Source organism: Sminthopsis crassicaudata, chromosome 3 (genome assembly GCF_048593235.1).
Source record: "Sminthopsis crassicaudata isolate SCR6 chromosome 3, ASM4859323v1, whole genome shotgun sequence".
Lineage (NCBI taxonomy): Eukaryota > Metazoa > Chordata > Mammalia > Dasyuromorphia > Dasyuridae > Sminthopsis > Sminthopsis crassicaudata.
In genome coordinates, this window is record NC_133619.1 from 644,491,254 (window position 1) to 644,519,184 (window position 27,931).

Below are 27,931 nucleotides of genomic sequence, written 5' to 3' on the forward strand. Positions count from 1 at the left end.
TTTTTTTTTGTTTTTTTTTTTTTTTTAATTAATTTATTTATTTTTCCTGGTTATACATGTATATTCTTTAGCTCTGGTCTTTTCATCTGAAATAAATGGAATTCACCTGTTTCACTGAATGTCCATCTTCTTCCCTGAAAGAAAATGCTCAGTTTAGTGGGGTAGTTTATTCTTGATTTTTTTTTTCTCATTTCACAAATTCTGTTTTTTAGGGAGTTGCTCTCTTTTTGTGTTTCACAAATTATCTTTTTCTGGGAGTTGTTTTCCTTTTCCATTTTATCAAATCTATCTTTTAATGAGTTATATGTCTTTTCCAAACCTCTTGTGATGTTTTCATTTCCTTTGCCCATTTTTCTAAGATACTCTTTTAAGATACTTTAAAATTTCTTCTAGGAGAGCCTTGTATGAAGGGTAGCAGGTTACATCAGCTTTTGGGGCTTTATGTGGAGATGATCTGCTTTTTGTCTCCTCAGGGTTTGAAATCTATGTTCTTTAATCATAATAACTATGTTCAGAGTTCTCTTCGATTTTTACTCATTTTTAAAAAATGTTAAAGTCTGCTTTTAGGACAGGGGAAGTTTTCCAAGCTTCCTCTAGAAGCAGCAGCTTCTGGTATAAGAGACTGCAGCTGTGCTGGTTCAGTGCTGACTTACTTCCAGTGCTGGGTGCGTGTACTGTGAAACTGGCGTTTTGGAGGTTCACTATTTATCTTTTGGGTTTGTGTTGGATATTTTCTAACTTCTCTGCTGATCTGTTGGCTTGCAACCAGGAAAGAGTCGCCAACACTGGTGTGGATTCCTCCCAATTGATTTTTAGCCATGCAGAGTCTGCACTGCCCCATGGAGTCCACATTATTACAGGACTCTGAGCTGGCATCTGTACTCATTTTGCTTGTGCTTGGGTGCCTCTTTCTTGTTTCCAATTAAAACAGACCTTTTCTGTCAATCTTTGAAATTATTTTCTGCTGGCAATTTGTTGCACTCCCAATATTGGTGGATTCTGCCATACAGAACTAATTGAAAGTCTGAGTTTGCTCATTAGTCTGAGGATTGTAAGAGAAGATCAGAAAGAAATATGTGTCCTCTCTGCCATCTTGGCTCCACCCCAGAACTCCTTCTGCAATTCTTGCAAGAATGTAAAAAATCTTTTCTGCATTTAAAACCCCTCCCCTAAGACCTAAAAACTTCTCAAGAAACAAGTTTGCTTCTAACATAGATGCAAATTTTATCTCATGGATTGTCTGAGCATGATTATGAAAAGTGTAAGATCTGTTCTGCCTTTGGGAGCAGAGAGAACCAGGCTGTTCTTCTACTCCATGAGGTATAGTATGTTTAATGGAGAGAGCATTAGTCATGAAAGCAGGGAAGAACTGGGTTCTAACATCCTCTTTCATTTCTTTTCTTTTTTAACAGGTCACAAAAGTGCCATTTATTTTGTGAAAGAGCTCATAAGCTCAACCAAATATGATTAAGCAATATTCTTCTGGGCTGGGGGAACTTTTTTAAATAGTATTTTATTTTTCCAAATACATGCAAAGATAGTTTTCAACATTATTCTTGCAAAACTTTGTGTTTCAATTTTTTCTTCCTCCCTCTCTCCTTCTACCTCCCCCCAAAAGCAAGCAATCAGATATAGGTTAAACATGTCCAATTCTTCTAAATATATTTCCATATTTGTCATGTTGTACAAAAAAAAAAAATCAGATCAAAAGGGGAAAAACCATGAAAAAAACAAACAAACAACAAAAAAAGGTGAAAATATTCTACTTTGATCCCCATTCAGTCTCTATAGGTCTCTCTCTGACAACATCCTCTTTTTAGAGCACTAACTACATGGTATTATCAGTATTGGAAATATATTGCAAGATTGAAAACCTGCATCCAACTTAGCTTCCACTGTTTTTTGGGGGGCTCTTTGGTCCCCATTATCTCCCTCTTCCAAATCCACTTAACTGGATAATTCTTCCTTTATCTCTCATTCCTGATTTTGGAAAATGACTTCCTGAAATCAAAGGGGACTCAGTGGCATTTCCTTGTTTCAAGAGACTCCTTTGCCCTCAAGACAGAAAACTGTGATTAGGGTGTCCTGTTTGAAGTGAAGTCTCACAAACTAGAGATCTCTCAATGTCAACATATAACTAACTAATGGCAGAGCCATGATCTCAGCACAGAGGCTGAGAAAATTCTCTGGCATGAAGAAAACTCTCTTGCCAATTAGGACCCCTGGTTGAGACTTCTCTGCTCATTTCTGCACACACAGAGAACTGACCAGGATTCCATCCCCACCTGCCTGACCCACAGGCTGAGGACAATGGCCACTCCCTGGATGCAAGCCTGAGAGAGACATTACACTCACCTGACTGCCTGCTGTGCAGCTGAAGATACCTGCGTTTCATCTATCAGAGCACAAAGGAGACAGTCCCTGCTACTGTTATAGGTTCTGAATTCTGAGCTCATCTCCCCTTAGAGATGTGATTATCATGTCAATGACAGAAATGGCACCATTTGAGTAGGGAGTCCATGATGCCTCCTGAGTGTGTGAGGAACATTGACCCTGGAGCCAATCCTGATTAGCAATTAGGGGGCTAAGTTATGAGAGTGCTCAGCCAGCAGCTGGGGACTTGGGGAGATGTGTTGTCAGCTTCTGACATGGCCAAGCTGAGCACTGAGCAGTGGGAGCCATGCTGCTTGAGGTATCCTGGACAGTGGGTCTCAGTGAGCCTCCCAATCCTCCCAATCTTTCCTCTCCAATGGGCTTCTCCTGAGATGGGCTTGATTAAGGAAGTCCTAGTGCACATGAGGAAGGATATAGGACCTTGAGGTTGATTCATCAGTATTAGTGAAGGATGCTCTCTCCCAGTGGGAAGTGGAGAGCTCTGGACTCCAGGTCCAGAAGGCTGGGTGTGAGAAGCTCATTAGTGGTGAGCTTTGGGCCATCCATTCTTCCTTTCTAAACCTTAGTCTATTGCTCTGGGCAATAAGCATATCACCCCCATTAATAAAAGGAAAATCTTTTCTTACACTAAAAAAATATGCATCTGTGACCTCATCACTTTGGGAATTTCCTCCCCTACTGCAGATTGCAGCCCCTCCAAGACAGCTTATTCTGTATAACTCACGGCAGGGCTTCATCTAATTCATCACAGGTGGTCCCCAGCACGCTCCCCCTGACATTGCAGGAATACCACCTGCAGTAAATTACCAGATGACCAAGTCAGCTTCCCTCCCATTCAAGGACTTCCACAAAGCTTTTTTACTCCTGTTCTTTTTCTGACATTGCTTCTTGGTCCAGAGCTCATCCCCATGGTGCACTTCATCTTCTCAATGCTATCTAGCTGGCATTTGTATATCAATAAAGGTTTTTTAAGGCATTTCATACATCTGATCTTCTGAGAGTCCCACCCTGTGAGGGAGGTCCTGACAGGGCCCTTCTATTCTTCCCACCAGTGCCTTTATTTAAGAAAGCCACACAATGCTAAGCTTTATCATTTACCCATAACCTCCCATAATCTTGTTAACTGGAGCTGCAGATTTCAAAGACACTGGTGGCCACAGTCTCACTGTGTATTAGACTCTTCCTTCTCTCCTCAGTCTAACCTGAGAATCTCTCAAAACCTTCCTTTTTCCATAGGTGAGGAATCTTGGCCATAACTTATGGAGATGGATATTGTTTTTTTCCATAAGACATTCAACAAAACATCAAGTTCTGACTTGTAATATTGGCCAATTTGCATTACTGTCACATTCTTTTAAGAAATTTATTGGTTGTTACATTGATCTGTTCTTGTCAAAATACACCTGTTTCTATGAAAAACATTAGGACAGTACAGGAGTAAATGGAATCTTGCTTAAAATGATATGTAATATCTATCTAAAACCAAAATTAATGATAATAGGCATAAAATCGACACCTTCTCAATAAGATCAAGGATGAAACAAACATGTACATTATCATCCCTTTTTTAGTATTGAACTACTAGAGCACTAAGACAAGAATTTTTTTTTTTTTTTAATTTTCAGGTTTGTGTTTTCAGGTTTGATCAAGAATATTGTGTATTTCCAGTGAAAGAACTCTGGAAGATGAGTATAAGCCACTACATAGAATTCCCAATCCCTTTATTTTTTGTCCTCCTGCATTTTTAATTTCCTTCACAGATTAATTGTACACTATTTCAAAGTCCGATTCTTTTTGTGCAGCAATATAACTGTATGGACATGTATGCATATATTGTATTTAACATATATTTTAACATTTAACATGTATTGGTCTATCTGCCATCTGGGGGAGGGGGTCTGCTAAGTTGGTTCTGATTAAGACTCTGATGAGGATTCTCCAGGCAAGAAAATCACAAGTTGGTGCTCCCCCAAAGCAGGGATGGATTTCCCCTCTTTCACTTTCTTTTGCTTTCCTGTGCATAATTATCCAATACATTGGATATTGTTGCTGCAATACTACTTGCACTCCTATTAATTGCTGATGTTAAAATGCATTATTTGTATTTCTGTGTGGGCGTATCGTTCTGTAGGAGCGAAAATGAACAAAATAATACAAATCCCACCATATTACCTGGCACTACACTGAGGCACGTGGGAGACCCCTGTGCTGCACCAGGACTGTGCGATCCTTGCTATGGCTGTCCAGGTCAGGGAGGTAAGTGGCTGGCACTTTTCCCCATCTGAAGAGGCAAGATCACCTTGAAAAGTTGGTAAATAAGGCACATGGAGAGAAGGGATTCCTGACTGGTCTCTGCCTGTTCATCTGAGACATACTGAGACATGTGGTGGGATCCAATGTTGTCTGCCTGCTTGTCAGGCACTGCATTGGGACTTAGGGCATCTTGCTGTTTTGCTGAAGCAGGGAATTTTACTGCTATGCTTTCTGTCCTGGACCACACTCCTCTTTTGTAGACCTTTAGGAGACCTTACCTGACAACTTTCCCACTTTCTTTGGGCTAAAAGATTTGTCTGAGCCTTTCTTTTTTCCTGGTTCTACAATTCCAGAATTCTTTTGGGGCATAATTTTATAATTGTTTAGAGGTGAATATGGGAGAGTCTGGGCAATTTCCTGTTTATTCTGCCCTCTTGACTCCCAGAAGTCAAAACTTGTAAGATTTCTGAGAATTACTGCCCATTTTCATGGCTTCAAGCATGGATGAAATGTATGGTTTCTACTGAAATCTGTGCTGTGGATAAAAACCTTCTCTAATTAGCTCCATACGTTTTATCTACATGAAGATTTTTCCATTGTACACAGAAATACATTGTCTAATGACCTCCATTTTGTAGGGGAAGGCGGGTCATCATTGAGCAGATTCCGAAGTCCTTCCTTCACTGAGAGTCTTTGATATAAAATAAGAGAAGGTCTCTGGCTGAAGATCTTCCCATGTTCAATCCAGGCAGGGCATGTTCCCAAGATGAATACTGTGATGCCTAACAAGCTCTGTTTTCTAATCTGTATTGCCTTTCCACATTTGTTACAGGGATGCAATTTCTATGTCCTTTTACTTCCCCTTCTCTGATGGGAAATAAGTGATGATTTTAACCTAAATGTTTTTCCATGTGGCTACATTAATGATGTTTGTCCTCTGGTATGGATTCTTTTATTTATGTTGGGGAAGAGAGCATATAAAAAACCTTACTACATTCTAGACTCTTCTTCACTGTGGCTTCTCTAAGGGAGATAATATCAGAAGGATATCTAGGAGCATTTCCTCATGGAATAATATTCCAAAAGTTTCTCTCCAGTGTGCATTCTCTGATGGGCAGAAAATTTGTTATGTTGTTGCAAATTCTTTGCACGTTGATCACACTCATAAGGTTCCTGATATGCAGTTAAATCATGATTCATATGAAAGCATTTCCATGTTGATTGTATTAATAAGGTTTCTCACCAGTGTGAATTCTCTGATGTATACTAAGACAAGACTTCTGTTTATAAGCCTTTCCACATTGATCACATTCATAAGGTTTCTCTCCAGTGTGAACTCTCTGGTGTTTAACAAGATTATTACTTTTTCTAAAAGTCTTTTCACATTCTTGACACTGATAAGGTTTTTCTCCAGTGTGGATTCTCTGATGTATAGTAAGTCAAGTCTTCTGTTTGTAAGCCTTTCCACATTCGTGACACCTATAAGGTTTCTCTCCAGTGTGGACTCTCAGATGTACAGTAAGACTGAAGCTGCACCTAAAAGACTTTCCACATTGATGACATTCATAAGGTTTCTCCCCAGTGTGGATTCTCTGATGTACAACTAAACCATGGTGGTTTTTGTAAGCCTTCCCACATTCATTACATTTATATTGTTTCACTTCAGTGTGGACTCCCTGATGTACAAGAAAGTGTGAGTTGGATCTGAAAGTCTTTCCACACTGATCACATTCATAAGGTTTCTCTCCAGTGTGGATTCTCTGATGTACAATAAGACAAACCTTCTGTCTGTAAGCCTTTCCACACTGATCACATTCATAAGGTTTCTCTCCAGTATGGATTGTCTGATGTATATTAAGATGAGCTTTCTGTGTGTAAGCCTTTCCACACTGATCACATTCATAAGGTTTTTCTCCAGTGTGAATTCTCTGATGTATATTAAGATAAGCTTTCTGTGTGTAAGCCTTTCCACACTGATTACATTCATAAGGTTTTTCTCCAGTGTGGATTCTCTGATGTATAATAAGATTAGCTTTTTGTCTGTAAGCCTTTCCACACTGATCACATTCATAAGGTTTCTCCCCAGTGTGGCTTCCCTGATGTCTCGTAAGATAAACTTTCTGTCTGTAAGCCTTTCCACACTGATCACATTCATAAGGTTTCTCTCCAGTGTGGATTCTCTGATGTACAATAAGAAAAGCCTTCTTTTTGTAGGCTTTTTCACACTGATTACATTTGTAAGGTTTCTCTCCAGTATGTAGATACAGGATTCTTGTGGAGGCTCCAATAGTCTTTATATCTGGTAAACAAGGGATAAATGTTCCATTAAAGTTTCAGGCTTTATACTATAAAGACTTCCTATAAAAATGTATCTGTGGTTTATGTAAATTACAAAACTGATTAATACTATTTGGAATGGAATCGGGGTTGTAATGAATCATATCTCCTGGGATCTAATGTAGCTACATTCTGTTTTTCTCAAATTCCAAGTCTACACTTGCATGGGTGACACAATATAGTAAGCCCCCAATTTGTTTTTGGTATCTCAGTACTATTTTTGCCATATCTTCTTGAGGAGGAACCCATCCTTCTTATGTCAGCAGAGATAACCCTACCTCTCTGCTGATAAATTTTTAGCTGATGTATCATTGTTGGCCCTCAAAACAAGGTCTACCAAGCAATGGGGGTTTATACTTTGTTTCATCTTTCTAGAGTGTCCACTTATCAAACCCTAGGGAGCAGGGCCATCTCAGGAACATCTAAGTACACTTAGTGGAGGAATCCATGCAACCTTTAACAAAGTAGTTTTTCTTGTAGACTGAACAATTTTAGGCCTCACGATTCTCAAATCAAACCTATGACAAAGGCAGCTTCAGCACTCTCATGTTCTGGCCTCAACCCAGTTTCTGTGTTTTATTACCCTACATTGAGTGACCTTGGTCTGTCTCTAACTCTGTTGGGACCTGACTAAACCCATGGTGAAGATCACAGAGGCCCCTTTCTAAGCTCTGGAAACAACTCATAATATGGTAAACCTGGGAGCCTCTACCTCTCATCTCCCTAAACTGAGAGGGAGCCCCATGAATCTGGCCAATGAGTCTCCAAGAAAGGGCCAAAATTAGAAACTTAGATATCAGGGAGAAATGATGGTGATGACTTCTGTAAAACATAGCCTTAAATTAATTCTGAGTAAGGCAGCAGTCTTAATTGCTACTTACATGCTGCTGAATGGAGGGAGAAAATCAAGAAACCAGGTTCCAGTATAAATTTAGGCCACAAAAATCTTAGTGTGACTCTCACTGTGGCAAGGCTATCCTTTGACATCTCCCTAACTTCCTTGGGGCAAATAAGTGATGCAATAGGTAGATCTAGGATCAAGAACATGCAAGTTCCAACCTAGTTTCAGATACTTACTAGTTCTATAACCCTGGCTAAGTCACTCCCCCTTGTTTGCCTCAGTTTTCTCACTTGTAAAATGAGATAGAAAAGGTAATAAATCCAAACTATTTCAGTATCTTTGGCAAGAAACCCCAAATATGGTCATGAAGAGTCAAAAATAACTGAAATGACCAAATATAACTTGGCTGACTCCCTATCCTATTCACCACAGAAGGTTTCCCAATCCTTTCATATGTTCCCATATGTTCTTCCCATCAGAGCTACTTAGCCTTACATTGCTCTGGAAAAAATGAACATTTATCCCTTGCCATTTTTTCCTCCTCACCCTCATAAATCAGGAGCCTACTTTTCCTTTTTGGCACAAGGATCAGATGAAACAGTTCTCCTGCCACCCAAAGCAAACCTCTTTCTGATTCATTGGGTCCAATGCGTTCCTCAGTATACTGCCTCTCTAGCATCTCCATTTTCTCACCACTTTTCAGTGTTTCCCACCTTTAACTAGTGACTCCAATAAAGCCATGTCTCTCTAATCCTAAAACCCTTAATCCCTTCATCTCCATGAGAAATTTCCCAGTCTCTTTATTCCCTTTCACAACTAAACAGCCCTAGATGCCATTGAGAACAGGTGGGTCCAAGTGCTCTCCTCTGCTTTCTCAGAAAGACTCTGTGTTCTAGCTCCTGATTTCATTGCTCACCTAAAATCCCTATCTCCAACATTACCCCAGATCTCAAACTTGCTAAATCCAATGGCCGTTTTTTCATCCTCATCCCTCCTGGCTTCTCTGTTGCTTTAAGTCCACCAATCACCCCTTTTCCCTCTCACTGGGTTTGAGTGAAGTGCCTGCCCTGGGTCTCCTTCTACTGCACTCCAATGCAAGCTCATTCTCCTTCCCTAGCTCTCCTATCTTCCATCTTTCCTAAGGCTCTCCAAGGTCTCCTCCAAGAAGTGCAAGCTCACAAATGAAGTCTCAAGCACTCCTCCCTGCCTCACACAATTGTGGGTATTTGTCCCACAAGTCTGTGAGCTCACCATGAGCAGGGGAGATTGCTTGTATCTCTTGTCTCCCTGGTGCTCAGCAGAGGATCTGGAACAAAGAAGCCACTTAATAAATGTTTATTGATTTGAAGAAAGTTAAAAAGGAGCTCAGCTTGGAAAGCCTAAGCCCCTTTTGCACTTTGAGGAGACCTTCACACCCCTAAATTCTCCATGATGGATTTTTGTAGGATTGTAGATTTACCTCTGGAAGGGAAATTAAAGGACAAGGAATGCAACTCCCTCATTTTACAGATGGGGAAACTGAGGCTCCATATCCACAATGTTATTTTGATAAAGTGTCTGAAAAGAACTCCAAGTGAGGTCCTGCTGCCCCCAGTTCTAGCTCTTGACACAACACCTAGAACCCTCTTGTAAGCACAGCTCTCATCTACCTATTTCCATCTCTCTCACCTGGGCAGCAGCTCCCCTGGACTTCTTGCTCCAGTGTTTCCCTTTGCTCAAGATGAGAGATGACATCTCTGGGAGCTGGCAAGCCTGGACATGGAGAATGAAGGGTGAGGATGGAGAGACACAAACTTAGTCCTCTTTAGGGAAGAGTGTGCATGCAAAGCTGCTCCTTTCTGAGAATCACTCCATTGGGTTCACACATCTGGCTGTTTCCTTCCATCAGCACTTGTAATACAATCCCCCAAATGGGACATGCTAGATCATCCTTGAGCCCCAGCAAAGGAGACCTTGCTGAATCACCCTTTGCCCTGCCCCCTTCCCAGTTCCCCCCTCACTGAAATCTATAAAAAACTTAGGTTTGTTCATCCACGGCTCTCTGCCACAGGGGGAGATTCTCCTGCTGCTGAACTCAAGGAACCTTAGTTAGTCCCATTCTGATTCTTGGCCAGTCTGTTGTTCCTGCCATTGATGGGAGCAAGCAAGCAAGAGCTTGAGGTGGTTCCCAGATCTCCTAAGGTGGGTTCCATAGCATTTACTTTAGGGAGCTTTGGGGAGAATTGGGGAAGATCAGGGAGCTGGTTTGGAACCAGAAAACTCAAATCTTGGTGCCCCTTCTTCATGGAAGGAGGGACTCACTGTGTAGTTTCCATTACCCAGAAATAGAGACATCTGAGAGTTCAGTGCCAAGGGCCTGGGGTTGGGTCAGCAATGCCAGGATTTCAATGTGTGCTCCTGGCCAAGCCACTTAAACTGTCTGCTTCAGTTTTCTCAACTGTAAAATGGGGATAATGAAATCACTTAATGGCCCAATGTGGTGAAGAAAGCACTTTCTGGGGAATAGGCTGTGAATATCAAGGCTTGTTCTCATCCTTCCAGCTGCACCATCCATGCTGGAGTTTGGGGGCAATGTAAAGGAAAGCTGGCGACTAATGGGTTCTACTGGGCACAAGGAAGAGCTGTCAGCTGCCAGCTGACGCTTCTTTAAAAAAAAAAAAAAAAAGAAAAGAATGTTTCACATATTAGGCCCATCTGAAAGAGGAAAGGGCTGGAGGGAAAAACTATCTGAGCGTTTTCCTGGTTTTGCCAGACAAAGTCATGTCCAGGGAGAGACTGGCCCAATTAGCCTGTGAGATTAGTTCCACATCTGAGATGCTCCAGCACTGATCTGATCTTTGACCTCAAGCCACCTAGAATTGGGGAGCTTCAGGAGCAACTGGGAGATCTCCAGCTTTTCTTCACCAATGTATTGCCCTTTTATAGGAAAACCAGGAGCAAGAGGACCCCAAGTCTGGAGCATAAGAGACCAGCACGTTTCCCTTTCTAGTAACATAGATAAATGCTCCAAAACCAACATAGAACAAAGATATTCCTTTTGATAGCAGTATTCAGAGTGGCCAGAAGTGTCCTTACCCACGGACAGCAGGTTCCAAGTGTTCTCCAGCATGACCTCCTTGTACAGCTCCTTCTGAGAAGGGTCCAAGAGGCTCCACTCCTCTGGGGTGAAGTCCACGGCCACATCCTGGAAAGTCACCAACTCCTGCAGCACCAAAAGTCAGAGGGCTTAGAGCTAAAAGGGACTTCTGGGCTCATCTAGTCCAACCCTCAACATCAGAGGTGAGGCTACTGAAGAACAGAAAGGGAATTTACTCAAAGGTCCTATCCTTGATGAGGGCCAGAGCCAAGACTCTAAGCCACAGTAAGAAGTCAAAGAAATATTGAGAAAAGCACGTGCTCTGGTCAGTTAAAAGCAAGCAAAGAAATGTCTTATTGCGGAATGTGTCTCCCTATGGAATCTGGGACAAAATGAGTGTTTTATCTGAGACCTGTGTGGATCTGTGGAAGAGAAGGACAGAAGACATGAAAGTTCTTCCTTTCTCAGAATTGACATAGTTTATAGCTTATAAACAAAATTGTTCTTCAATTTTAAAGAAGGGAAAGGGACCTGCATGTGCAAGAATGTTTGTGGCAGCCCTCTTTGAGGTAACCAGAAACTGTAAACTACGTGGATGCCCATCAGCTGGACAATGGCTGAATATGGCATATGAATGTTATGGGCTATTATTGTTTTGTAAGAAATGACCAGCAGGATGATTTCAAAAAGGCCTGGAGAGACTTACAGGAACTGATGCTGAGTGAAATGATCAGGACCAGGAGATCATTGTATACTTCAACAACAATACTATATGATGATCAATTCTGATGGACGTGGCCCTCTCCAACAATGAGATGAACCAAATCAGTTCCAATAGAGCAGTAATGAATTGAACTAGCCACACCCAGCCAAAGAACTCTGAGACATGACTATGAACCTCTACAGAGAATTCCCAATCCCCCTATTTTTGTCCGCCGGCATTTTTGATTTCCTTCACAGGCTAATTGTAGACTATTTCAAAGTCCAATTCTTTTTGTACAGTGAAATAACTGTATGGACATGTATACATATAGTGTATTAACATAGTTAACATGTATTGGTCAACTTGCCAACTGGGGGAGGGGGTGGGGGAAGAAGAGGAACAAAATTTGGAACAAAAGGTTTTGCAATTGTCAGTGCTGAAAAATTATCCATGCATATATCTTGCAAATAAATTGCTATGTATGTATATATAATCCTGTGGAAGAAGAACCTGAAACCTAAAAAAAAAAAAAAAAAAAGAAAAAGAAAATTTTGTGAAGCTGCAAGAAGATGGGAGGTACTGTGTATTCTAGGGTGATGGTGAAGGAACAGATGCGTGGTCACAGAATAGAGAGTGGGGAAAAAAAAATCTTGGTTATTTCCAGAGACATTGAAATAAAGTCTCATGTAAACAAAACACAGAGAATTCCAAAGAGATATTGATTACTGAACTTTGGGGCCCGAGACTTCCCAGCCACCTAAAAGAAATTCTTTATGTATCTATGGAGGGCTCCAGGCTACCTTGGCTGGAAGTCTCATGGCCATGCTTTGCTTTATGCTTGCTTCCATTTGTCAATATCATAGAGTTCTTAACTGTAATATTTTATTACACTCTTGGTTGATGTTTTTAGATTCATGGTTAAACAGGACCAAAATGACATCTCAGAGCTGAGGTTCAGAACATCTGGCCATGGCTGATCAGACCGATCTAAGCTCAGAACACTTTGTAACACCTTGGGCACCAAGAGCCCAGATGAGTAATTGCAGGGGAAGTGGATGCACATTTGGACATCTCACCACTCTTTGAGCTCTTGCAATTCTGTCTCACACAACAGGGCACATTCTCTCATGTGCATGTGTCATGGCGGGGCCCAGGCCAGGGATTCTCATGTCTCACTACTGGTGATGAAAAGTTCTTCAGAGAGGTCTTGGGAATGTCCTTGCAGTGCTGCTTCTGACCACCAGGGGTGCCCCTGCTTTGTGCTTTAGAATGGCCATGGTAAATAGATCTGTTCACAGGATTGAGAATTTTTCCATTTGCTGTAACCAGTGAGAGACGATCTGCTATATAGTCACATGGATATAAGAGTAACTCTGGTAGAGAAAGAAGTTTTCCTTCATATATTAAAAAAGCTAAATTCAATTGATGAGGATTACATTTCAGGTAATTCATGAAAAATAGGATGGGACAACAAAAGTCAAGACCACTTGCTCATATACAGGAGGATTTGACAGTCTGAAAATATCCTGATACTTGGGAGCCATCATCCCTATTCACAGTCTGCTAAATGCATAATGTATAGTTGGCCAATGTACTTGACATTTGGTAGCCTTCCATATCCATCATAAGTACAAGATGTACTTTATTGGAGATTCTGATATTTGGAAACAAGTCATCATATGCATAAAATTGCCTTTTCATTGGTCTATTTTAACGCAACTTTCAATGTCTTTATTCTACTATTTTGGAATAATTAAGGTTATTTATTGATCTCTTATACTTTTGGAGATTCCCAAGAATTTGTAAATCTTTTTTTCACTAGAGTCTCAAGTGACATGCTTCACTGCACAGAATTCATTATGTAGCCTTTCTAATAAGAAAAGCATTCCTTTTATTGATAGCTAATTGATCTCTTATTGATTCCTTGACTCATACCCAGCAGAAGCTCTTACAAACCTCTTTCCTTTTCAAGCCTCCCACATCCAGCTTTCACCTCCATGGGTTGGATAAGGTTATGAATTTCACTTGTACAAATTACTTGTTTCTTGAACATCCTAAACAACAGAATCTAGGAGGGGTGGCCACAGAGTAACAATAGAAAGACTAGTACAACCTGTTCCTAAAAGTAAATAAGGAAATAAAATTGAAAAAGGAAATCTGGCAAATGTAACAACCAAAGAAGAGATGAACAGGGCATAATATGGTTAGAATGTTGTGACATCTCAACTACCATTGAATGTATCTTTTAGCAGTTTCTTCCCTAAAAGATCCTAGGCTTTGGGACATTATATTTTGAAGAGCAGAAGAGTAGGGGTTGCATCCGAGAAAAGTTGAAGTATAACCCTGAATTAAAAAAAAAAATAAACACTCGACCAACAGAAAGACTTTTAAGTATTTAACAAAAAGGCCAGAACTTAATAGAAAATTCAATATAAAAGATCCAGAGGAAACATAAGGAAAGCATGAATCTAATTATAAGATACATATTAAAATCAAACTGTTCAGTTACCATATATGATAATGTTAGCAGTAGTCTAAAAACTGCTATTGTTACTAAGGCAGTTTGAAAGAAAGCATAGGGAAGACTTTTGTATGATGGAGTGATTCTAATAAAATCAAACTGAGTAGAAAAAACAACAAGAGAGTAAATTAAGAGGGGGGGTGTAAAATATGGAAAAAGAGAGGGAAGGGAGAAGACAAGAGGGACAGGGTTAAAAGAGAGGTTGAGAAAAAACACAGTGCGTAAAAAATAAGATGGAGAGAAATTCACAAATAGTTATCATGATTTTAAATGTGAATGGGATGAATTCACTCATAAAGTAGAAACAGCAGAATGGATTAAGAATCAGAATATGCTTTTAGAGAAATTATTTCATGAAAATGGCGCCTGAAAGGAAGAACTAGTAGAGAAAACAGGGTGAAGGCTGGTAATGTTGGAAACAATCTTCTCTGGGTTGAAGAGAAAACAATATGTACATTTTGGAGAGTATAGAAGTTTTTGAAATTATAAAGAGGAGGGAAAACTGGGGGATAGAGTAGGGAGGTATTTAGACTTAGGTATAAACCAAAAACAATCTGATTCAAATTGGCCACAAATAGTTCTCAGACCAAGCCCCATTTGGTCATTATTTGGATCCTGATTAACTCAGATTGAATGTAAATAACAGCCATTTCTGCTTTGGCTAGAAACCCTAAGAGTCTTCCCCACCCAGAATTCATTCATTCATTTTTGTAAAAATTTATTTAGATTTTTTGGACTAGATGAAGGAGGAGATTATTTGCCTTCATTTCTTCCTAGACTTAATATTGTATAGGTGTGGCCTTAGTCAAACTGAGACTGTAGAAGACCTAACCTTAAAAAGGTCAAGATCTCCCATTTCATCCAGGGCCATCTCCAGTCTCTTGATCTATATCTGGCCACTGGACTCAGATGGCTCTGGAGGCGAAAGTAAGGCAGGTGACCTTGCACAGCCCTCCCTCACTTAAATTCAAGTCACTTACATGTCAAGGCATCACATTCCTGAAGTCAGGAACAAACAACAATAGAGTAAATTAAGAGAAGGGGTGTAAATGGAATAAGAGAGGGAAAGGAGAAGATAAGAGGGACTGGGTTAAAAGAGAGGTTGAGAAAAAACACAGTGAGTAAAAATAACTTATGTGAAATGAAAGAATAGTTACAAAATATAAATCGTTTAGATTAGCAAAAGAGAAAATAAGTTATATAAATACAAACATTTTAGAAAAAGAAATTAAACAGGCCATACATGAGCTTCCTAAGAAAAAAACATGATCAGATGGATGTACAAATGAATTCTATCCAACATTTAAAGATCAACTAATTACAATATTAAATAATTTGGAATGATAGACAAAGAAAGGCCCTTACCAAATTTTTTGTATGAAATAAATATGATACTGATACCAAAGCCAGGAAGAATAAAAACAGGAAGACAATTATAGACCACTTTTATTAATAAATATGGATGCAAAAGTCTTAAATAAAATATTAGTGAAAACATCACAACAATATATTGCAAAAATTATATATTATGATCAAGTGAGATTTATATAAAGAATGCAGAAATGGCTTAATGAAAGAAAAACAGTTAACAAAATTGATTATGTCAAAAATGAAAGTTTAAAAAATGATTACATCAATAGATGCAGGGAAAGCTTTTGATAAAGTACAGTACTTAATTCTACTTTAAAAAAAAAAAAGAAAAACACTTGAAAGTATTCATTTAAAACTTAAAACAAGCATTATTTGTTGGAAACCATCTCAGTAACATCAGGTATGAAACAAGGATGTTGACTTTTTCCAATATTATTCAATATAATAAATAAATAAAGCAATAAGAGGAAGAGAAAAAAATAGAAAAAAATCAGAATAGGGAATGAGGCCATAAAACTCTCTTTTTTTTTTTAAGATGATATGATGACATACTTGGAAAATCCAAAAGATTCAACTAAAAAGTTAGTTAAAACAGTAACATTAGCAAAGTAGCAGTCTATAAATATAAGGGTTCCTATTTATAACAAACAACACCCTGCAAGAAGAGATAGTAAAAGATATCCCATTTAAAATAACTTTAGACAGAATAAAATGACTGGGAATAAATCTGCCTAAAACAAATGCCTAAAAACAAATTACACACACACACACACATTGAACAAATAAAATCAGACAAATATTTGGAGAAATATTCATTGTTAATGGGTAGACAGGATCAATACAATAAAAATTATAATTTTACCTATAGTAATTTATATATTCAATATCATTCCAATTAAATAGTCAAATAATGATTTTTTTTAAAGAATTAGGGGGAAAAATTCATTTGGAAGAAAAAAAATTAAGAATATCAAAGGAGGGGAACAGCTAGTGGTGTAGTGGATAGAGCACCAGTCTTGAAATCAGGAGGACCTGAGTTCACATCTGGTCTCAGACACTTAATACTTCCTAGCTGTATGACCCCAGGCAAGTCACTTAACCCCAATTGGCTGAGGAAAAAAAAATTAAAGGAGTTAATGAAAAATACAAAGAAAGATCTTAAGCTTTATTATAAGGCAGCAATCACCAAAACTATCTGCTACTGGCTAAGAAATAGGAAAAAAAAAAGTAGATCAATGGAACAGAGTAGATATAAAATTTACAGCAGCAAATACATATAATAATCTTATATTTTACAAGTGTAAAGACTAAAAATTTGGGATAAGAATTCATTATTTGATTTAAAATTGTGAAAACTGGAAAGCAGTATGGCAGAAACTGGGCATAGATACATATCTTACATCATTTACCAAGATACAGTCAAAATGTATAATGATAAAGAGAGAGATTACAAGAAAATCAGAAAATGGGAAATATCACTTATCAGACTTATGGATAGGTGAACAGCTTATGAATAACCAAGAAATGAAAAGCACAGTTAGGTGCAAAATGAATTGTTTTAATTACATTAAATTAAAAGATTTTCATATAAAGAAAACAAAGACCACGAAGATCAGAAGGAAAGCAGAAAATTTTCAGTTTCTCAGAGAAAGGTCTCTTATCTCAAATACATAAAAACTTTGTAAAATCTATAAGAATATCAGTCATTCCCCACTTGAACATCAAAGGATATGAACAGGCAGTTTTCCAATGAATAAATCAAAACATGTACATCAATAAAATAGAGAAATGTATCATTTCTCACTGGAGTGATCATGCAACCAAAACAATTAGAAAAAGAACAAATTAAAAATCCCCCATTAAAAACCAATTTGAAAATCCTAAAAATCAAAGGAAATAATAAAATTGAAAATAAGAAAACCATTGAATAAATAAAACTAAGGCACTGGTTTTAGGAAAGAAAAAAAAGGCAATAATATAAATAAACTATTACTTAATTTGATTTTAAAAAGGAAAAAAAAAAGACAAACCAAATTACCAGTATCAAAAATGAAAGAAATGAAGAGGAAATTAAAACAATAATTGGCATTATTTTGTCAACTATATGGGTGGTTATTGTGCTTCATGTTCAAAGAGGAACATCATTCTAATATATTCAAGTTACAACTGTGGCTGATCAGACCAATAAGACCTTGCGAGCCTCTACCACAACTTGGGCACATACAGTAGATGGGAACATTTCAGATCAGATAGATTTTCATACCTTGCACAACTCACATTTCTATTGAGTTCATTCAGTTGCTCTTTGCTCACAGAGCAGGGCTCCTTTTCTGATGAGAGTGCACCATGTTGTGCTGCCAGCTTCTCCCACATCATACAATCAATTCTAGAGTTCTTCAGAGAAACCTTGAGAACAAACTTGTATCACTTTTTCTGACCAGCTTGTGAGCGTCTGCCCTGTGTGAACTTTTCATAAAATTCATCTTTGGGCTAATGTCCATTGGGTATTTAAACAATGTGCTAGCCCCCCAAAATTGTGCTTTCTGCAGTAGAGCTGGAACGCTCAGCAATTTAGTTGCAGAAAGGACCCCAGTGTCTGGTACCTGATCCTTTTAGGTGATCTTCAGAATCTTCCTAAGACAATTCAAATGGAAGTGATTCAGTTTCTAGGGGTGGTGTTGATGGACTATCTGGGTTTCATAGGCATATAACCGTAAGGCCGGCACATGGATTCGGTAGAACTTCCATTTTGGAGTCAGTCGAATCCCTCTCCTATCCCACATTTTCCTTCAGAGTCTCCCAAATACTGAGCTAGCTCTGGTAATACATATGCCAACCTCATTATCACTATGGATATCCTCAGAAAGTATATTGTCAAAGTGAATGAATTTAACAAGAGCACTCAAGACATTTCCATTTGCTGTAACCAATGCTGGCTGGTGCATCACCTGCATTTTCTTGGTATTAACTGTTATGTCAAAATTAGCACAATTAGAAAGGAATCAATTCAAACTCTTCTATATCTCAGCTCAGAGATTTAATTTAGTACACAGGCATCTGCAAATAGAAAGTCATTCACCAACATTCCCTCTATTTTAAAGGAAATATTGGCCAATAAATCTGACAACCTAAATGTAGTGGATTAATATTTACAGAAATACAAATTTCCCAGATTAACAGAAGAGAAAATGGAGTACTGAAATAATACAATCTTAGAAAAAGAAATTGAACAAGCCATTTATGAGCTCCCCAGGATCGCTTTAAATTACCAGTAAATTCTACCCCCATTTAAAGAAATTATCACACCTATCAAATTGGCTAATAAGATAGAAAAGGAAAATGATAAATGTCAGATGAGATGTGGGAAAATTGGGATGCTAACCCACTGATGGAGGTATGAACTGATTCAACCATTCTGGAGAACAATTTGGAACTGTCCCCAAAGGGCTATCAAACTATGTACCCTTTAACCCAAGAAACACTACTACTACTAAGTGTGTATGCCAAAGAGATTTTAAAAAGTGAAAAATCTTTTTCTACAAGGTAATTTATAATAGCTCTTTTCATGGTAGCAAAAAAATTGGACATTGAGGGAAACAACTGGGGGATGAATGTCTTAACAAATTGTCTTCTGTGATTACAGTGGAATATAATTGTGCTATAAGAAATGACAAGCAGGATGATTTCAGAAAAACCTAGAAGGGCTTACAAGAACTGATGCAGAGTAAAACAAGTAGAACCAGAAGATCAGAATAACCAATAACTGTGAATGACTTGGATATGCTCACAATAGAATGATTTAACACAAACCCAAAGGATTCATGAAAAATACTATCCCACTCCAGAGAAAGAAATACTAGAGAATGAATGCAGATCAAAAGCTAGATCTTTTCTTTTTTTCTTTCCTGTCTTACCTTCTTATTCAAGAATTTGTCCACAAAATTATTATTTCAGAAATATGTTTTTACACAATTGCATATACATAACCTATCTCAGATTGCTGACCATTTCTGGAAGATGTCAGGGGAGGGAAGAAGGCATTGAATTGAGAATTCAAAGGAAAAATATTTAAAATGTTTTATATTTCTAATATGTAAGTGTGAAAATTTTAATTACTATTAAAAAAAAAGTATCAAAAAGAGTCAGACATGACTGAAACAACAAATATAACAACAAAATCATTCCCCACTAGATGAATGGTCAAAGGACACGAAGAAGGAATTTTCAAAGGAAGAACTGCCAACCATGTGGAAAATGCTTCAAACAAGAAAAATGTGAACCAAAACAACATGGAGGCTTCATCTAATCCTTCTTTGATGCATTTTTGACAAGACCTGAGGGTCTCTTTCAGTGCATCCCAGTTTCCATTGGAAAAGAAAACTCCCAAGTACTTTGAATAGTCTCCTAAACTTAGCCCTTTCCCTGAATTCTCTCTAACAAGGGAAGGCTGAGGGCCTGAAAAACTGCTAATTAACTGCTATTTAAAAAAAAAAAAAAAGACACTCTCTTTGGCCTGATCCCAATAATTCAGTGTCTTTAGTGTGACCAAGAAGCCAACTTCACCTGGTTTTCTTGGGTTGCTGTATTCTCCAGATGGATGTGGGATAAGCAGGAAGCCCATTTACACAGTATTTCCTCCTATCACCCTCCCTGCTCTCTGAGTGAGCCCTAGAGAGGACCAACTCCAAGACAGGGGCCAGCCAGAGTGCACCAGGTGGATCAACTGTGCACCTGGAGCCTTGAGAATAAGCAGGGTACTCTGGTTTCAAGATCTGGCACAGAAGTTTGGGCAAAGGGGAACAAAGGGGAGGGGTGCAGTTCTAGATTGTGAGGGAGGATGCTGGGTGTGCATAAAGTGAGCAATGACCCCAACCCTTCAGAACAGAGATGGAGTGAAGTGGTCGTCCTTGGGTGAGAACTGGATGGGAGTTTTTAGTTTCCAGAGTTACAGAGACTAGAGAAATAAAACCTAAATTAGGAAATAAAAATTGAAACTTAAAAAATGGAGGCTAAGAGCAATACTAATAAAAGGATAATGTAATATGGCTGGGGGACTCAGACTGGAAAACAAGAATGAAATGAACTCAGAGAGGTGGGGCCTGAAAAGAAAAAAAGATTGTAAAATATAATCAGGGATGGGAAATGAAGGGAAGAATTTGCACTGGGGTGGGAGGGGAGGGAGTAATGACGTAACTGAGAGTACAGGGATTATATGCTCTGGATAGGTTGTGCCCTCAGTGGTACTCAGTGGGTGGGGGGATTATTTCAACAATAAAAAAGACACACATTGATGCCAACTGTCCCTATAGGACATCCCTCAGTTGTGTAATTGAGGACTTGAACTTCATCCCTCCCAAGTCCAGTGGGTTATTTCTCACGTGGGTGACTCAGAAATCCAGAGGAAGGAGGGCAGCAAGTAGGCTGGGGGAATCAGGGCAAGAGGGGAGTTAGTGCTGCTGATGCTGACTGAAGTGCTGCAGATCGGTTTGAAACCCAGAGGGAGAGAGCAGGGCAGTGTCATTTGGGCTACATTCAATCTCCTGACAATTTTTGTAAAGAAACAATCCAAAGGGAAGGCATCGCCAGTGTCAGAGACAGCCCAACCTGTCTATGGGAAAGGCCTCTAGGAAGTCATGGAGTCTGTGGGCAGGACACTCACCTGAGGTGAGGAGGTGTGGCTCCCACCGGCCATCCCCTCTGGCTCCGGGGCCCTCCTTGGGCAGACCTTGTCCTCTGGACAACTTTTCCTTGTCTTCCTGGGGCAGAAGGCTGGGCTGAGGGGTTAATGAAGGGTGAGGTCCCACATGTGGGGAATGGAGAGAGAAGGTGAATAACTTACAGGAATGTTTAAATTCTTTTTCTGTAATTTTCTATTATTTCTATGTCTCTGTGACCTACATAAGTACAGTGTGTGCAAGCCAATATTGACTTAAAACTTTAGATAGAGTTACTTAACCAGAAATGATGACATTTATCCTTGTTCAATGGTATCAATATTTAGATTATTAAATGCCGTCAGCTCAGTAATCTGAAGTTTGAATGTCTGACTGATGATTCCTCTCCGAATCAGGGAAACAAAGCATCCTGTTCTAATCTGCCTCTGGCACCCATGTCTAACATTCAATCAGGGGAGAGGGCACCTATTTTTCAATGCTCCCCAACTTAAGATGTAATCCTTTGTAACAGAAAGCTTCCATTCCAATCTCTCCCAATAATATCAACCCATAGGTTCCTCTCCCTCCCCTTCTCAATGCTATCTTCCTTGTGATGTAATCTCTTGTATAAAAGCTGTGTATCTTTACTACTTCTTTAGCCCTCCTACCAAGAGCTTTCTCTTTCTTATAGCCATGGGAGGGCTCATCCTCTGGAAGTTTTCAATAAACAACTTTTCTGCTTTTTACTGAGTGATCTCTTGTAAAGTGCTGTTGTCTCCAGAACCTGCCGATCGCTCTCTGGGAGGAGATCTGCTGTGTCAACTCAAATCTCTGTGACAGATTCTTCTTCCTGTAGAGAACCGTTGTCTCCAGACAGTTGCTGTTAACTCTCTCTCGTCCAGAGAAGTGATTTGCCTTCCTGCAGAGAGCTGCCTCAAGCCTGGTCTAGAGCAGAGACTCCCTTTTTCCTCCAGAGCTGCCCTCTTTATCCTCCCAGAAAATGGGCGTGGGATAATTCAAGGGCTTCTGGGAAGAATTACTTCAACCAATGAACTTGCTCCTCCTAAGCATGCAAGCTCTTCCCCAGGAAAGGCCAGAACTAGAGAATTGTCAAGTACCAACTTAGCAATTAGTAAGAACCTATTATCTCATTATCTCATTAGCACTTAGTAAGAACCTAACATCTCCCCCTTTCTTTTGATTTAGAACATAGGGTGGTCATAACCTTAAAACATAAATCCATCAATATGGGAGGCATTACACATAATTACATAGATTACATAAACACATAGTAACATATAAACATAATACATACTAGAAGTATGTAACAAATAACATGATCAAATAATCATAAATTGAGAATTTATAAATGTCCATAAGTCCATTGTCCATTAGTCTCATCTTGTGTTAGGAAATCCAATGATTCCTGCTGGTTTTTAAAGTTCTTTAACAGCCTTCTTATTAGCCATGCTCTTTCAGTGTCAGATGTTTCTTAGATTTTCTCCTTTGTTTTGAGTTCTTTCTCTTTTTCTGTCTCTCTCTGATGGACAAGGCGAATACGAGTTGTTGGCACCCATCTGATTCCTTCTCCTTCTGAAGAAATACAAGCAAACCCTCTCTCCCAGGCAGTTAACCTATCTAATTACCTTCTATTTACCACTTTGTAAATCTCTTCTCATCATCTGGCAATTACATTGGAGTTGTTTGCACTGGACACAGCCCTGTTGGTTTAAAAGGCCTGTACTCTACCCAAGTGTAATCCATTTTTGCAATCTGATTGCCTTTTGGCTGACTTATCAGGTAATCCCTTTCTGCCATGTGATTGCTTTTCTGCTGGTTGATCACATCAGAGTCCTGACCTTCTAAAGGCTCTTTCGGTGTAACATCAGCTGCCATCATCCCCCAAGTCTTTTTTGCCTGGAGCCCTGGACCTGGGCCCCTCATCCCATTTCCCTGAATTATTCTACATTCTGATGCCCAATGGAGTCCTCTGTTGCATTTTGGACATGGGGTTTTAGGTCTTCTTTCACCCTGTCTTCTCACTCTATTTCCATATTTACACTGAGCTCTTAGATGTCCAATTTTTCCACATTGAAAACATCGCTGAGTTTCTCTAGAAGTCCCTTGCCAGGAGGGACCCTGTCTTTCCACGTTCATCATTGTCTGGGTGTAAAAAGCATTGTTCCCACTGTAGCACAGCGTCTTATGATCTCCTCTAAAGGAGCATCTTTGTCTAATCCCCATATAATTCTTTTGCAAATCTCATTGGCATTTTCCTTAGCCAGGTGTCTGGTCATTATTTCTGTTGCTGCATTTTCTCCAATAGTTCTTTTGACAGCAGTTTGCAAACGCCCCCAAAATCTGCAAAAGGTTCATTGGGACCTTGCTCTATTTTAGTGAAAGCCTCCCTGCAATATTTCTGTCCAGGGAGGACACCCCAAGCTTTTATTGTAGCCTTAGCAATTTGCTCATATATTGTCATGGTATAATTAATCTGTTCTGAATTCTCTCCATACTGACTTTCACCAGCTAAGTGCTCAAAAGTGAATTTTGTGTTAACTTCTATTTCCAAATTGCATCTGACTTGGATTTTACATAATTCATGAAATTCCGCAAGCCATAACAAATTTTCTCCAGGTTGTAGGCATGTCCTTGCTATGGATTTCCAATCATTTGGGGTTAGGACTTCACAAGACAAACCATCTATTAACATTTTAACATAAGCTTATGTAGCCCCATAAAGGGTACAACCTTTTTTCAAATCTTTAATTTTATTCAAATCTAAAGGGGCATGTTTTCTCCTTTTTATGACCTACAGAGTTAATATCTTCAATCACAGGATAGGCATGTATAAAATCACTTATATCCTGCCCTTCTCTCTTAGCTTTAACCAATGCTTTTTCTAATCTTGTCATAGGCTTAGGCTGCTTCACAGGCAATTCTGTTTGTGTTTCTGCCTCTTCCCCTCCTCCTTCTTCCTTCACCTCTGAAGGTGGAGTTGATGTGGGCCGGTCAATAATCTGCTCTCTAGGTGGGGTTGAAGCTTCTTCAAGAGAATTAGAGTCATCAAACCCTAATTCCTCATTTAAATCCCTTTGCTCTTGGGCAAGATCTTGATCTTTCCTTTTTTCCTCACACTTCCTCCTCTGTTCATTTTTAAAACTTTTCTTTCTCCTACAACTTGCTTGATAGTTTAAGGCTAATTGAACTATGCTGTAGATATAAAATATTTCTGCAGAAATTGAATGAGGCCCATTTGTGCATGAAATTCTTTCATTTCAAATTCCACTAGCTTCCAGTTATCTACATCTATTTTTTTCTTCCTCTAAGAACTAAGGGGATGTGCGTCTTAATGCAGCCAAGAGTTTAGGAATCTGTACCCAGGTTACAAGCAAACTCTGCTCCTCAATTATCTTAATTATATTCTCTATAGTACCACTCCTGAATGGGGGTGGAGCTGAGGCTGCCGCTGGGGCTGGTACTGAGTCAGCTGAGGTCGAGGGATTGTCTTTACCTAACATCTGCCCCATTTCAGCTATGAGATTGCTGGTTTAGCACTTAACAAGTTCCTTATTTATCTATTAGAACGTTCACTTAATCTTTAACAAAGTTTCCTTGTTACTCATGGTTCTGGGTCAGAGAGATTGAGATCTGGATCAGAGGCTTTTCCACTGGAATCAGGATTGTGTCTGTCCCTGTTCGGGCGCCAAATTGCTATGGTCCAGTCTAGCTCCTCTGAAGGGCTCATAACAAGTCCTTGTCAGGATAAGCAAAAGTCCTTGCCCACGTTGCCGACGCCAATTTGTAACATGCAGTTGTCTCCAGAACCTGCCGATCGCTCTCTGGGAGGAGATTTGCTGTGTCAACTCAAATCTCTGTGACAGATTCTTCTTCCTGTAGAGAACCATTGTCTCCAGACAGTTGCCGTTAACTCTCTCTCGTCCAGAGAAGTGATTTCCCTTCCTGCAGAGAGCTGCCTCAAGTCTGGTCTAGAGCAGAGACTCCCTTTTTCCTCCAGAGCTGCCCTCTTTATCCTCCCAGAGAATGGGCGTGGGATAATTCAAGGGCTTCTGGGAAGAATTACTTCAACCAATGAACTTGCTCCTCCTAAGCATGCAAGCTCTTCCCCAGGAAAGGCCGGAACTAGAGAATTGTCAAGTACCGACTTAGCACTTAGTAAGAACCTAATATCTCATTATCTCATTAGCACTTAGTAAGAACCTAAGAATCTCTGAGAAGTCATTTTGGGTAAGGGTCTTCTCCATCCCTCACACACAGCAAAGAGAAGGAGGGAGGCAGCAGGGAGGGGCAGGGTTGGAAATGACAAGACTATACATTCTCCTTGCCCTTCCTCTTCCTCTTCCTCTTTCAGAGACCCAGGAGGAAGAAGGGGTTTGGGATCCCAGATGGGATGAGACCAGTCAGAGCCTCCATAGTCCATGAGTCAGAGATTCCTCCTCCCATATGTCTTCTGCCCTCCCTGTCTCCCCTACCCCCAACTCTCTGTGTATGTCTCTCTCTAGCTCTCTCTCTCACGCTTCACTCTCTCCCCCTCTCTCCCGCTTTTACTCCTCACTCTCTCTCCCTCCCGCTTTCACTCCTCACTCTCTCCCCCTCCCTCCCACTTTCACTCCTCACTCTCTCTCCCCCTCCCTCCCACTTTCACTCTTCACTCTCTCCTCCCCTCCCTCCCACTTTCACTCCTCACTCTCTCCCCCTCTCTCTTTCTTTCACTCCTCACTCTCTCTCCCCCTCCCTCCCACTTTCACTCCTCACTCTCTCCCCCTCTCTCTTGCTTTCACTCCTCACTCTCTTTCCCCCTCCCTCCCATTTTCACTCCTCACTCTCTCCCCCTCTCTCTTGCTTTCACTCCTCACTCTCTCCCTCTCCCTCTCCCTCTCTCTCTCCTTCTCTGACTTCCTCCCTGTCCCCCTCCCCCTCACAAACACTACTTCTCTAGACAACAAACTGCCAGCTGGACCAGGAGGCAGGGAAGGTTGAGGATGCTCAGGGATCTGGGTCACAGCCACTGGGGAAAGAGCAGGGAATGCCTGGGGCTGGGAGAAAAAGTCCAGTGTGGGACGCAGCCCCGTGGCAGGGAGCCCGAGGGCTCTGAGAGAAGAGGGGGCAGGGAAGCAGGAGATCTGGAGCCCAGGTAGGGTCTGACACAGCTCATGGCCAGAGGGCGGGGACACCGCACTGACAGCGAGCTCCAGGAGGCCCTGGAGCCTGGGAAAGCAGCGCCGCCGGTCCCGAAGTCTGCCTGGGACGCCTGGGACCCCCTGGCAGAGCTCACCTTGGAGTCCCTAGAGGGGGCCTGGGCAGAGGGAGCCAGGACTGGGGTCTGGTAGGGCAGCAGCCCAAGAACTGAGGGGCCAGACAGGGGCTACCAGGAGCTTCGGTGCCCGCAGCCAAAGCGGGTCCTCGGGGCAGGCAGGACGGGGGTCTTAGGAGGGGCTGCCTCAAGTCAGAACAACAGAACCTTTCACCAAAAGCTGGGGGCAGGAAGTAGTTTGTACTTTGGGAAGGGGGACCCTGAACGTTTGGAGGTGATTGCGAGTCTGCCAAGGAGTTGTTAGCAGGACACACGTCGTCCAACAGCCAGGCTTGGGAGGGAGGACTAAACCAGGAAGCTCCGACCATGTGGTGAGATGAGGAGGCTGAAGGGCCAGAGCAGCCAGCACAACCTGATGGGGAGGGGAGAGGGGCGGGAGGGGGAGGCTGGGGTTGGAGGCTGGCTCAGACCTACCTGGGATTGCACTTGCACAGCTAGCTCCCAGAAATCTCAGATCCAGGGAAGAGGCCGAGAGATCTGAAGGAAAGCACAGAGGCCGCAGCTCCGGGGAAGGAGGCAGAGAGGCCGCAGCTCCGGGGAAGGAGGCAGAGAGGCCGCAGCTCCGGGGAAGGAGGCAGAGAGGCCGCAGCTCCGGGGAAGGAGGCAGAGAGGCCGCAGCTCCGGGGAAGGAGGCAGAGAGGCCGCAGCTCCGGGGAAGGAGGCAGAGCGATCGCGGCTACCCAGAAGGAAATCAGACCTCAGCTTAAGGCAGAGTCTCCACCTGTGGGAGACAAGCCGGGGGCAAGTTCCCAGAGCAGTTGAAGAGCAATTTCTCAGAAGCCAAGAGCACACGAGGAGCAACGGGGACAAGCCGAGTCCCTACGGAACGGGGCGAGCCTCCAAGTAAGGGGGGATCTGAGCAATGGGCTGCCGGAGCACAAACGGACCCGGGGCGGAATTCTGAGAAGGGCTTCCAGGCTGGAAACCGCCTTAAAGCAGCCGGTGTAGCGGAACTTGCTCTAGAGCGGGGCTCTAGCCCAGGATCTGTTCCCTGGGGCGGAGCGGTGACAAAAACCTAGGCCCCGTGGGGCGGGGAAGAAGGCGGTCCTGGGACGTCCCGGGAATTGTTCCTTTGGCCAATGGTAGGTTAAGTGGGAGAGGAACCGGGCAGGGGGGAAACCTAGAAAGGCTTCCTCCGGCCTCTACCGGGGGACTCCCTTCTGGGGGCGGGGGGCTGCGTCCTTCAGTCTCTCTCCCGCTTTCGAGAAAACATAATTGGGGCTTCTGTCTAACCCCTGCCAGGGAGGCAGGGAGAGGGATCCCAGCCCCCCCGGGCGGGGCCTCCTGCTCCCCGAAGCCCCACCTACCCCGAGGCCCGGTTTCCTCCCATTACGCCCACGACCAGCACCTCAGGTCCCGCCCACTGCTCCCCAAGCCCTGCCCCCTCACGTGGGACGCCTTGGCCACTGCCATGGCCGCTTCTCCCCTCCCCCCCTCCGGCTTCAG

The 27,931-nt window shown here is 41.4% G+C and overlaps 1 protein-coding gene across 1 annotated transcript; it reads right to left on the reverse strand.

Annotated features, from left to right (window-relative positions):
• Positions 1-27,823, reverse strand: LOC141564957 (uncharacterized). The gene is made up of 5 exons (XM_074307842.1): positions 26,900-27,823; positions 21,156-21,270; positions 10,901-11,027; positions 9,494-9,577; positions 1-6,946 (listed from the first exon to the last, which is right to left on the reverse strand). The coding sequence occupies exons 2-5, from the start codon at positions 21,186-21,188 to the stop codon at positions 6,087-6,089; spliced, it is 1,104 nt and encodes a 367-aa protein (XP_074163943.1). The 5' UTR covers positions 21,189-21,270; positions 26,900-27,823; the 3' UTR covers positions 1-6,086.
• Positions 27,824-27,931: the final 108 nt, after the last annotated feature.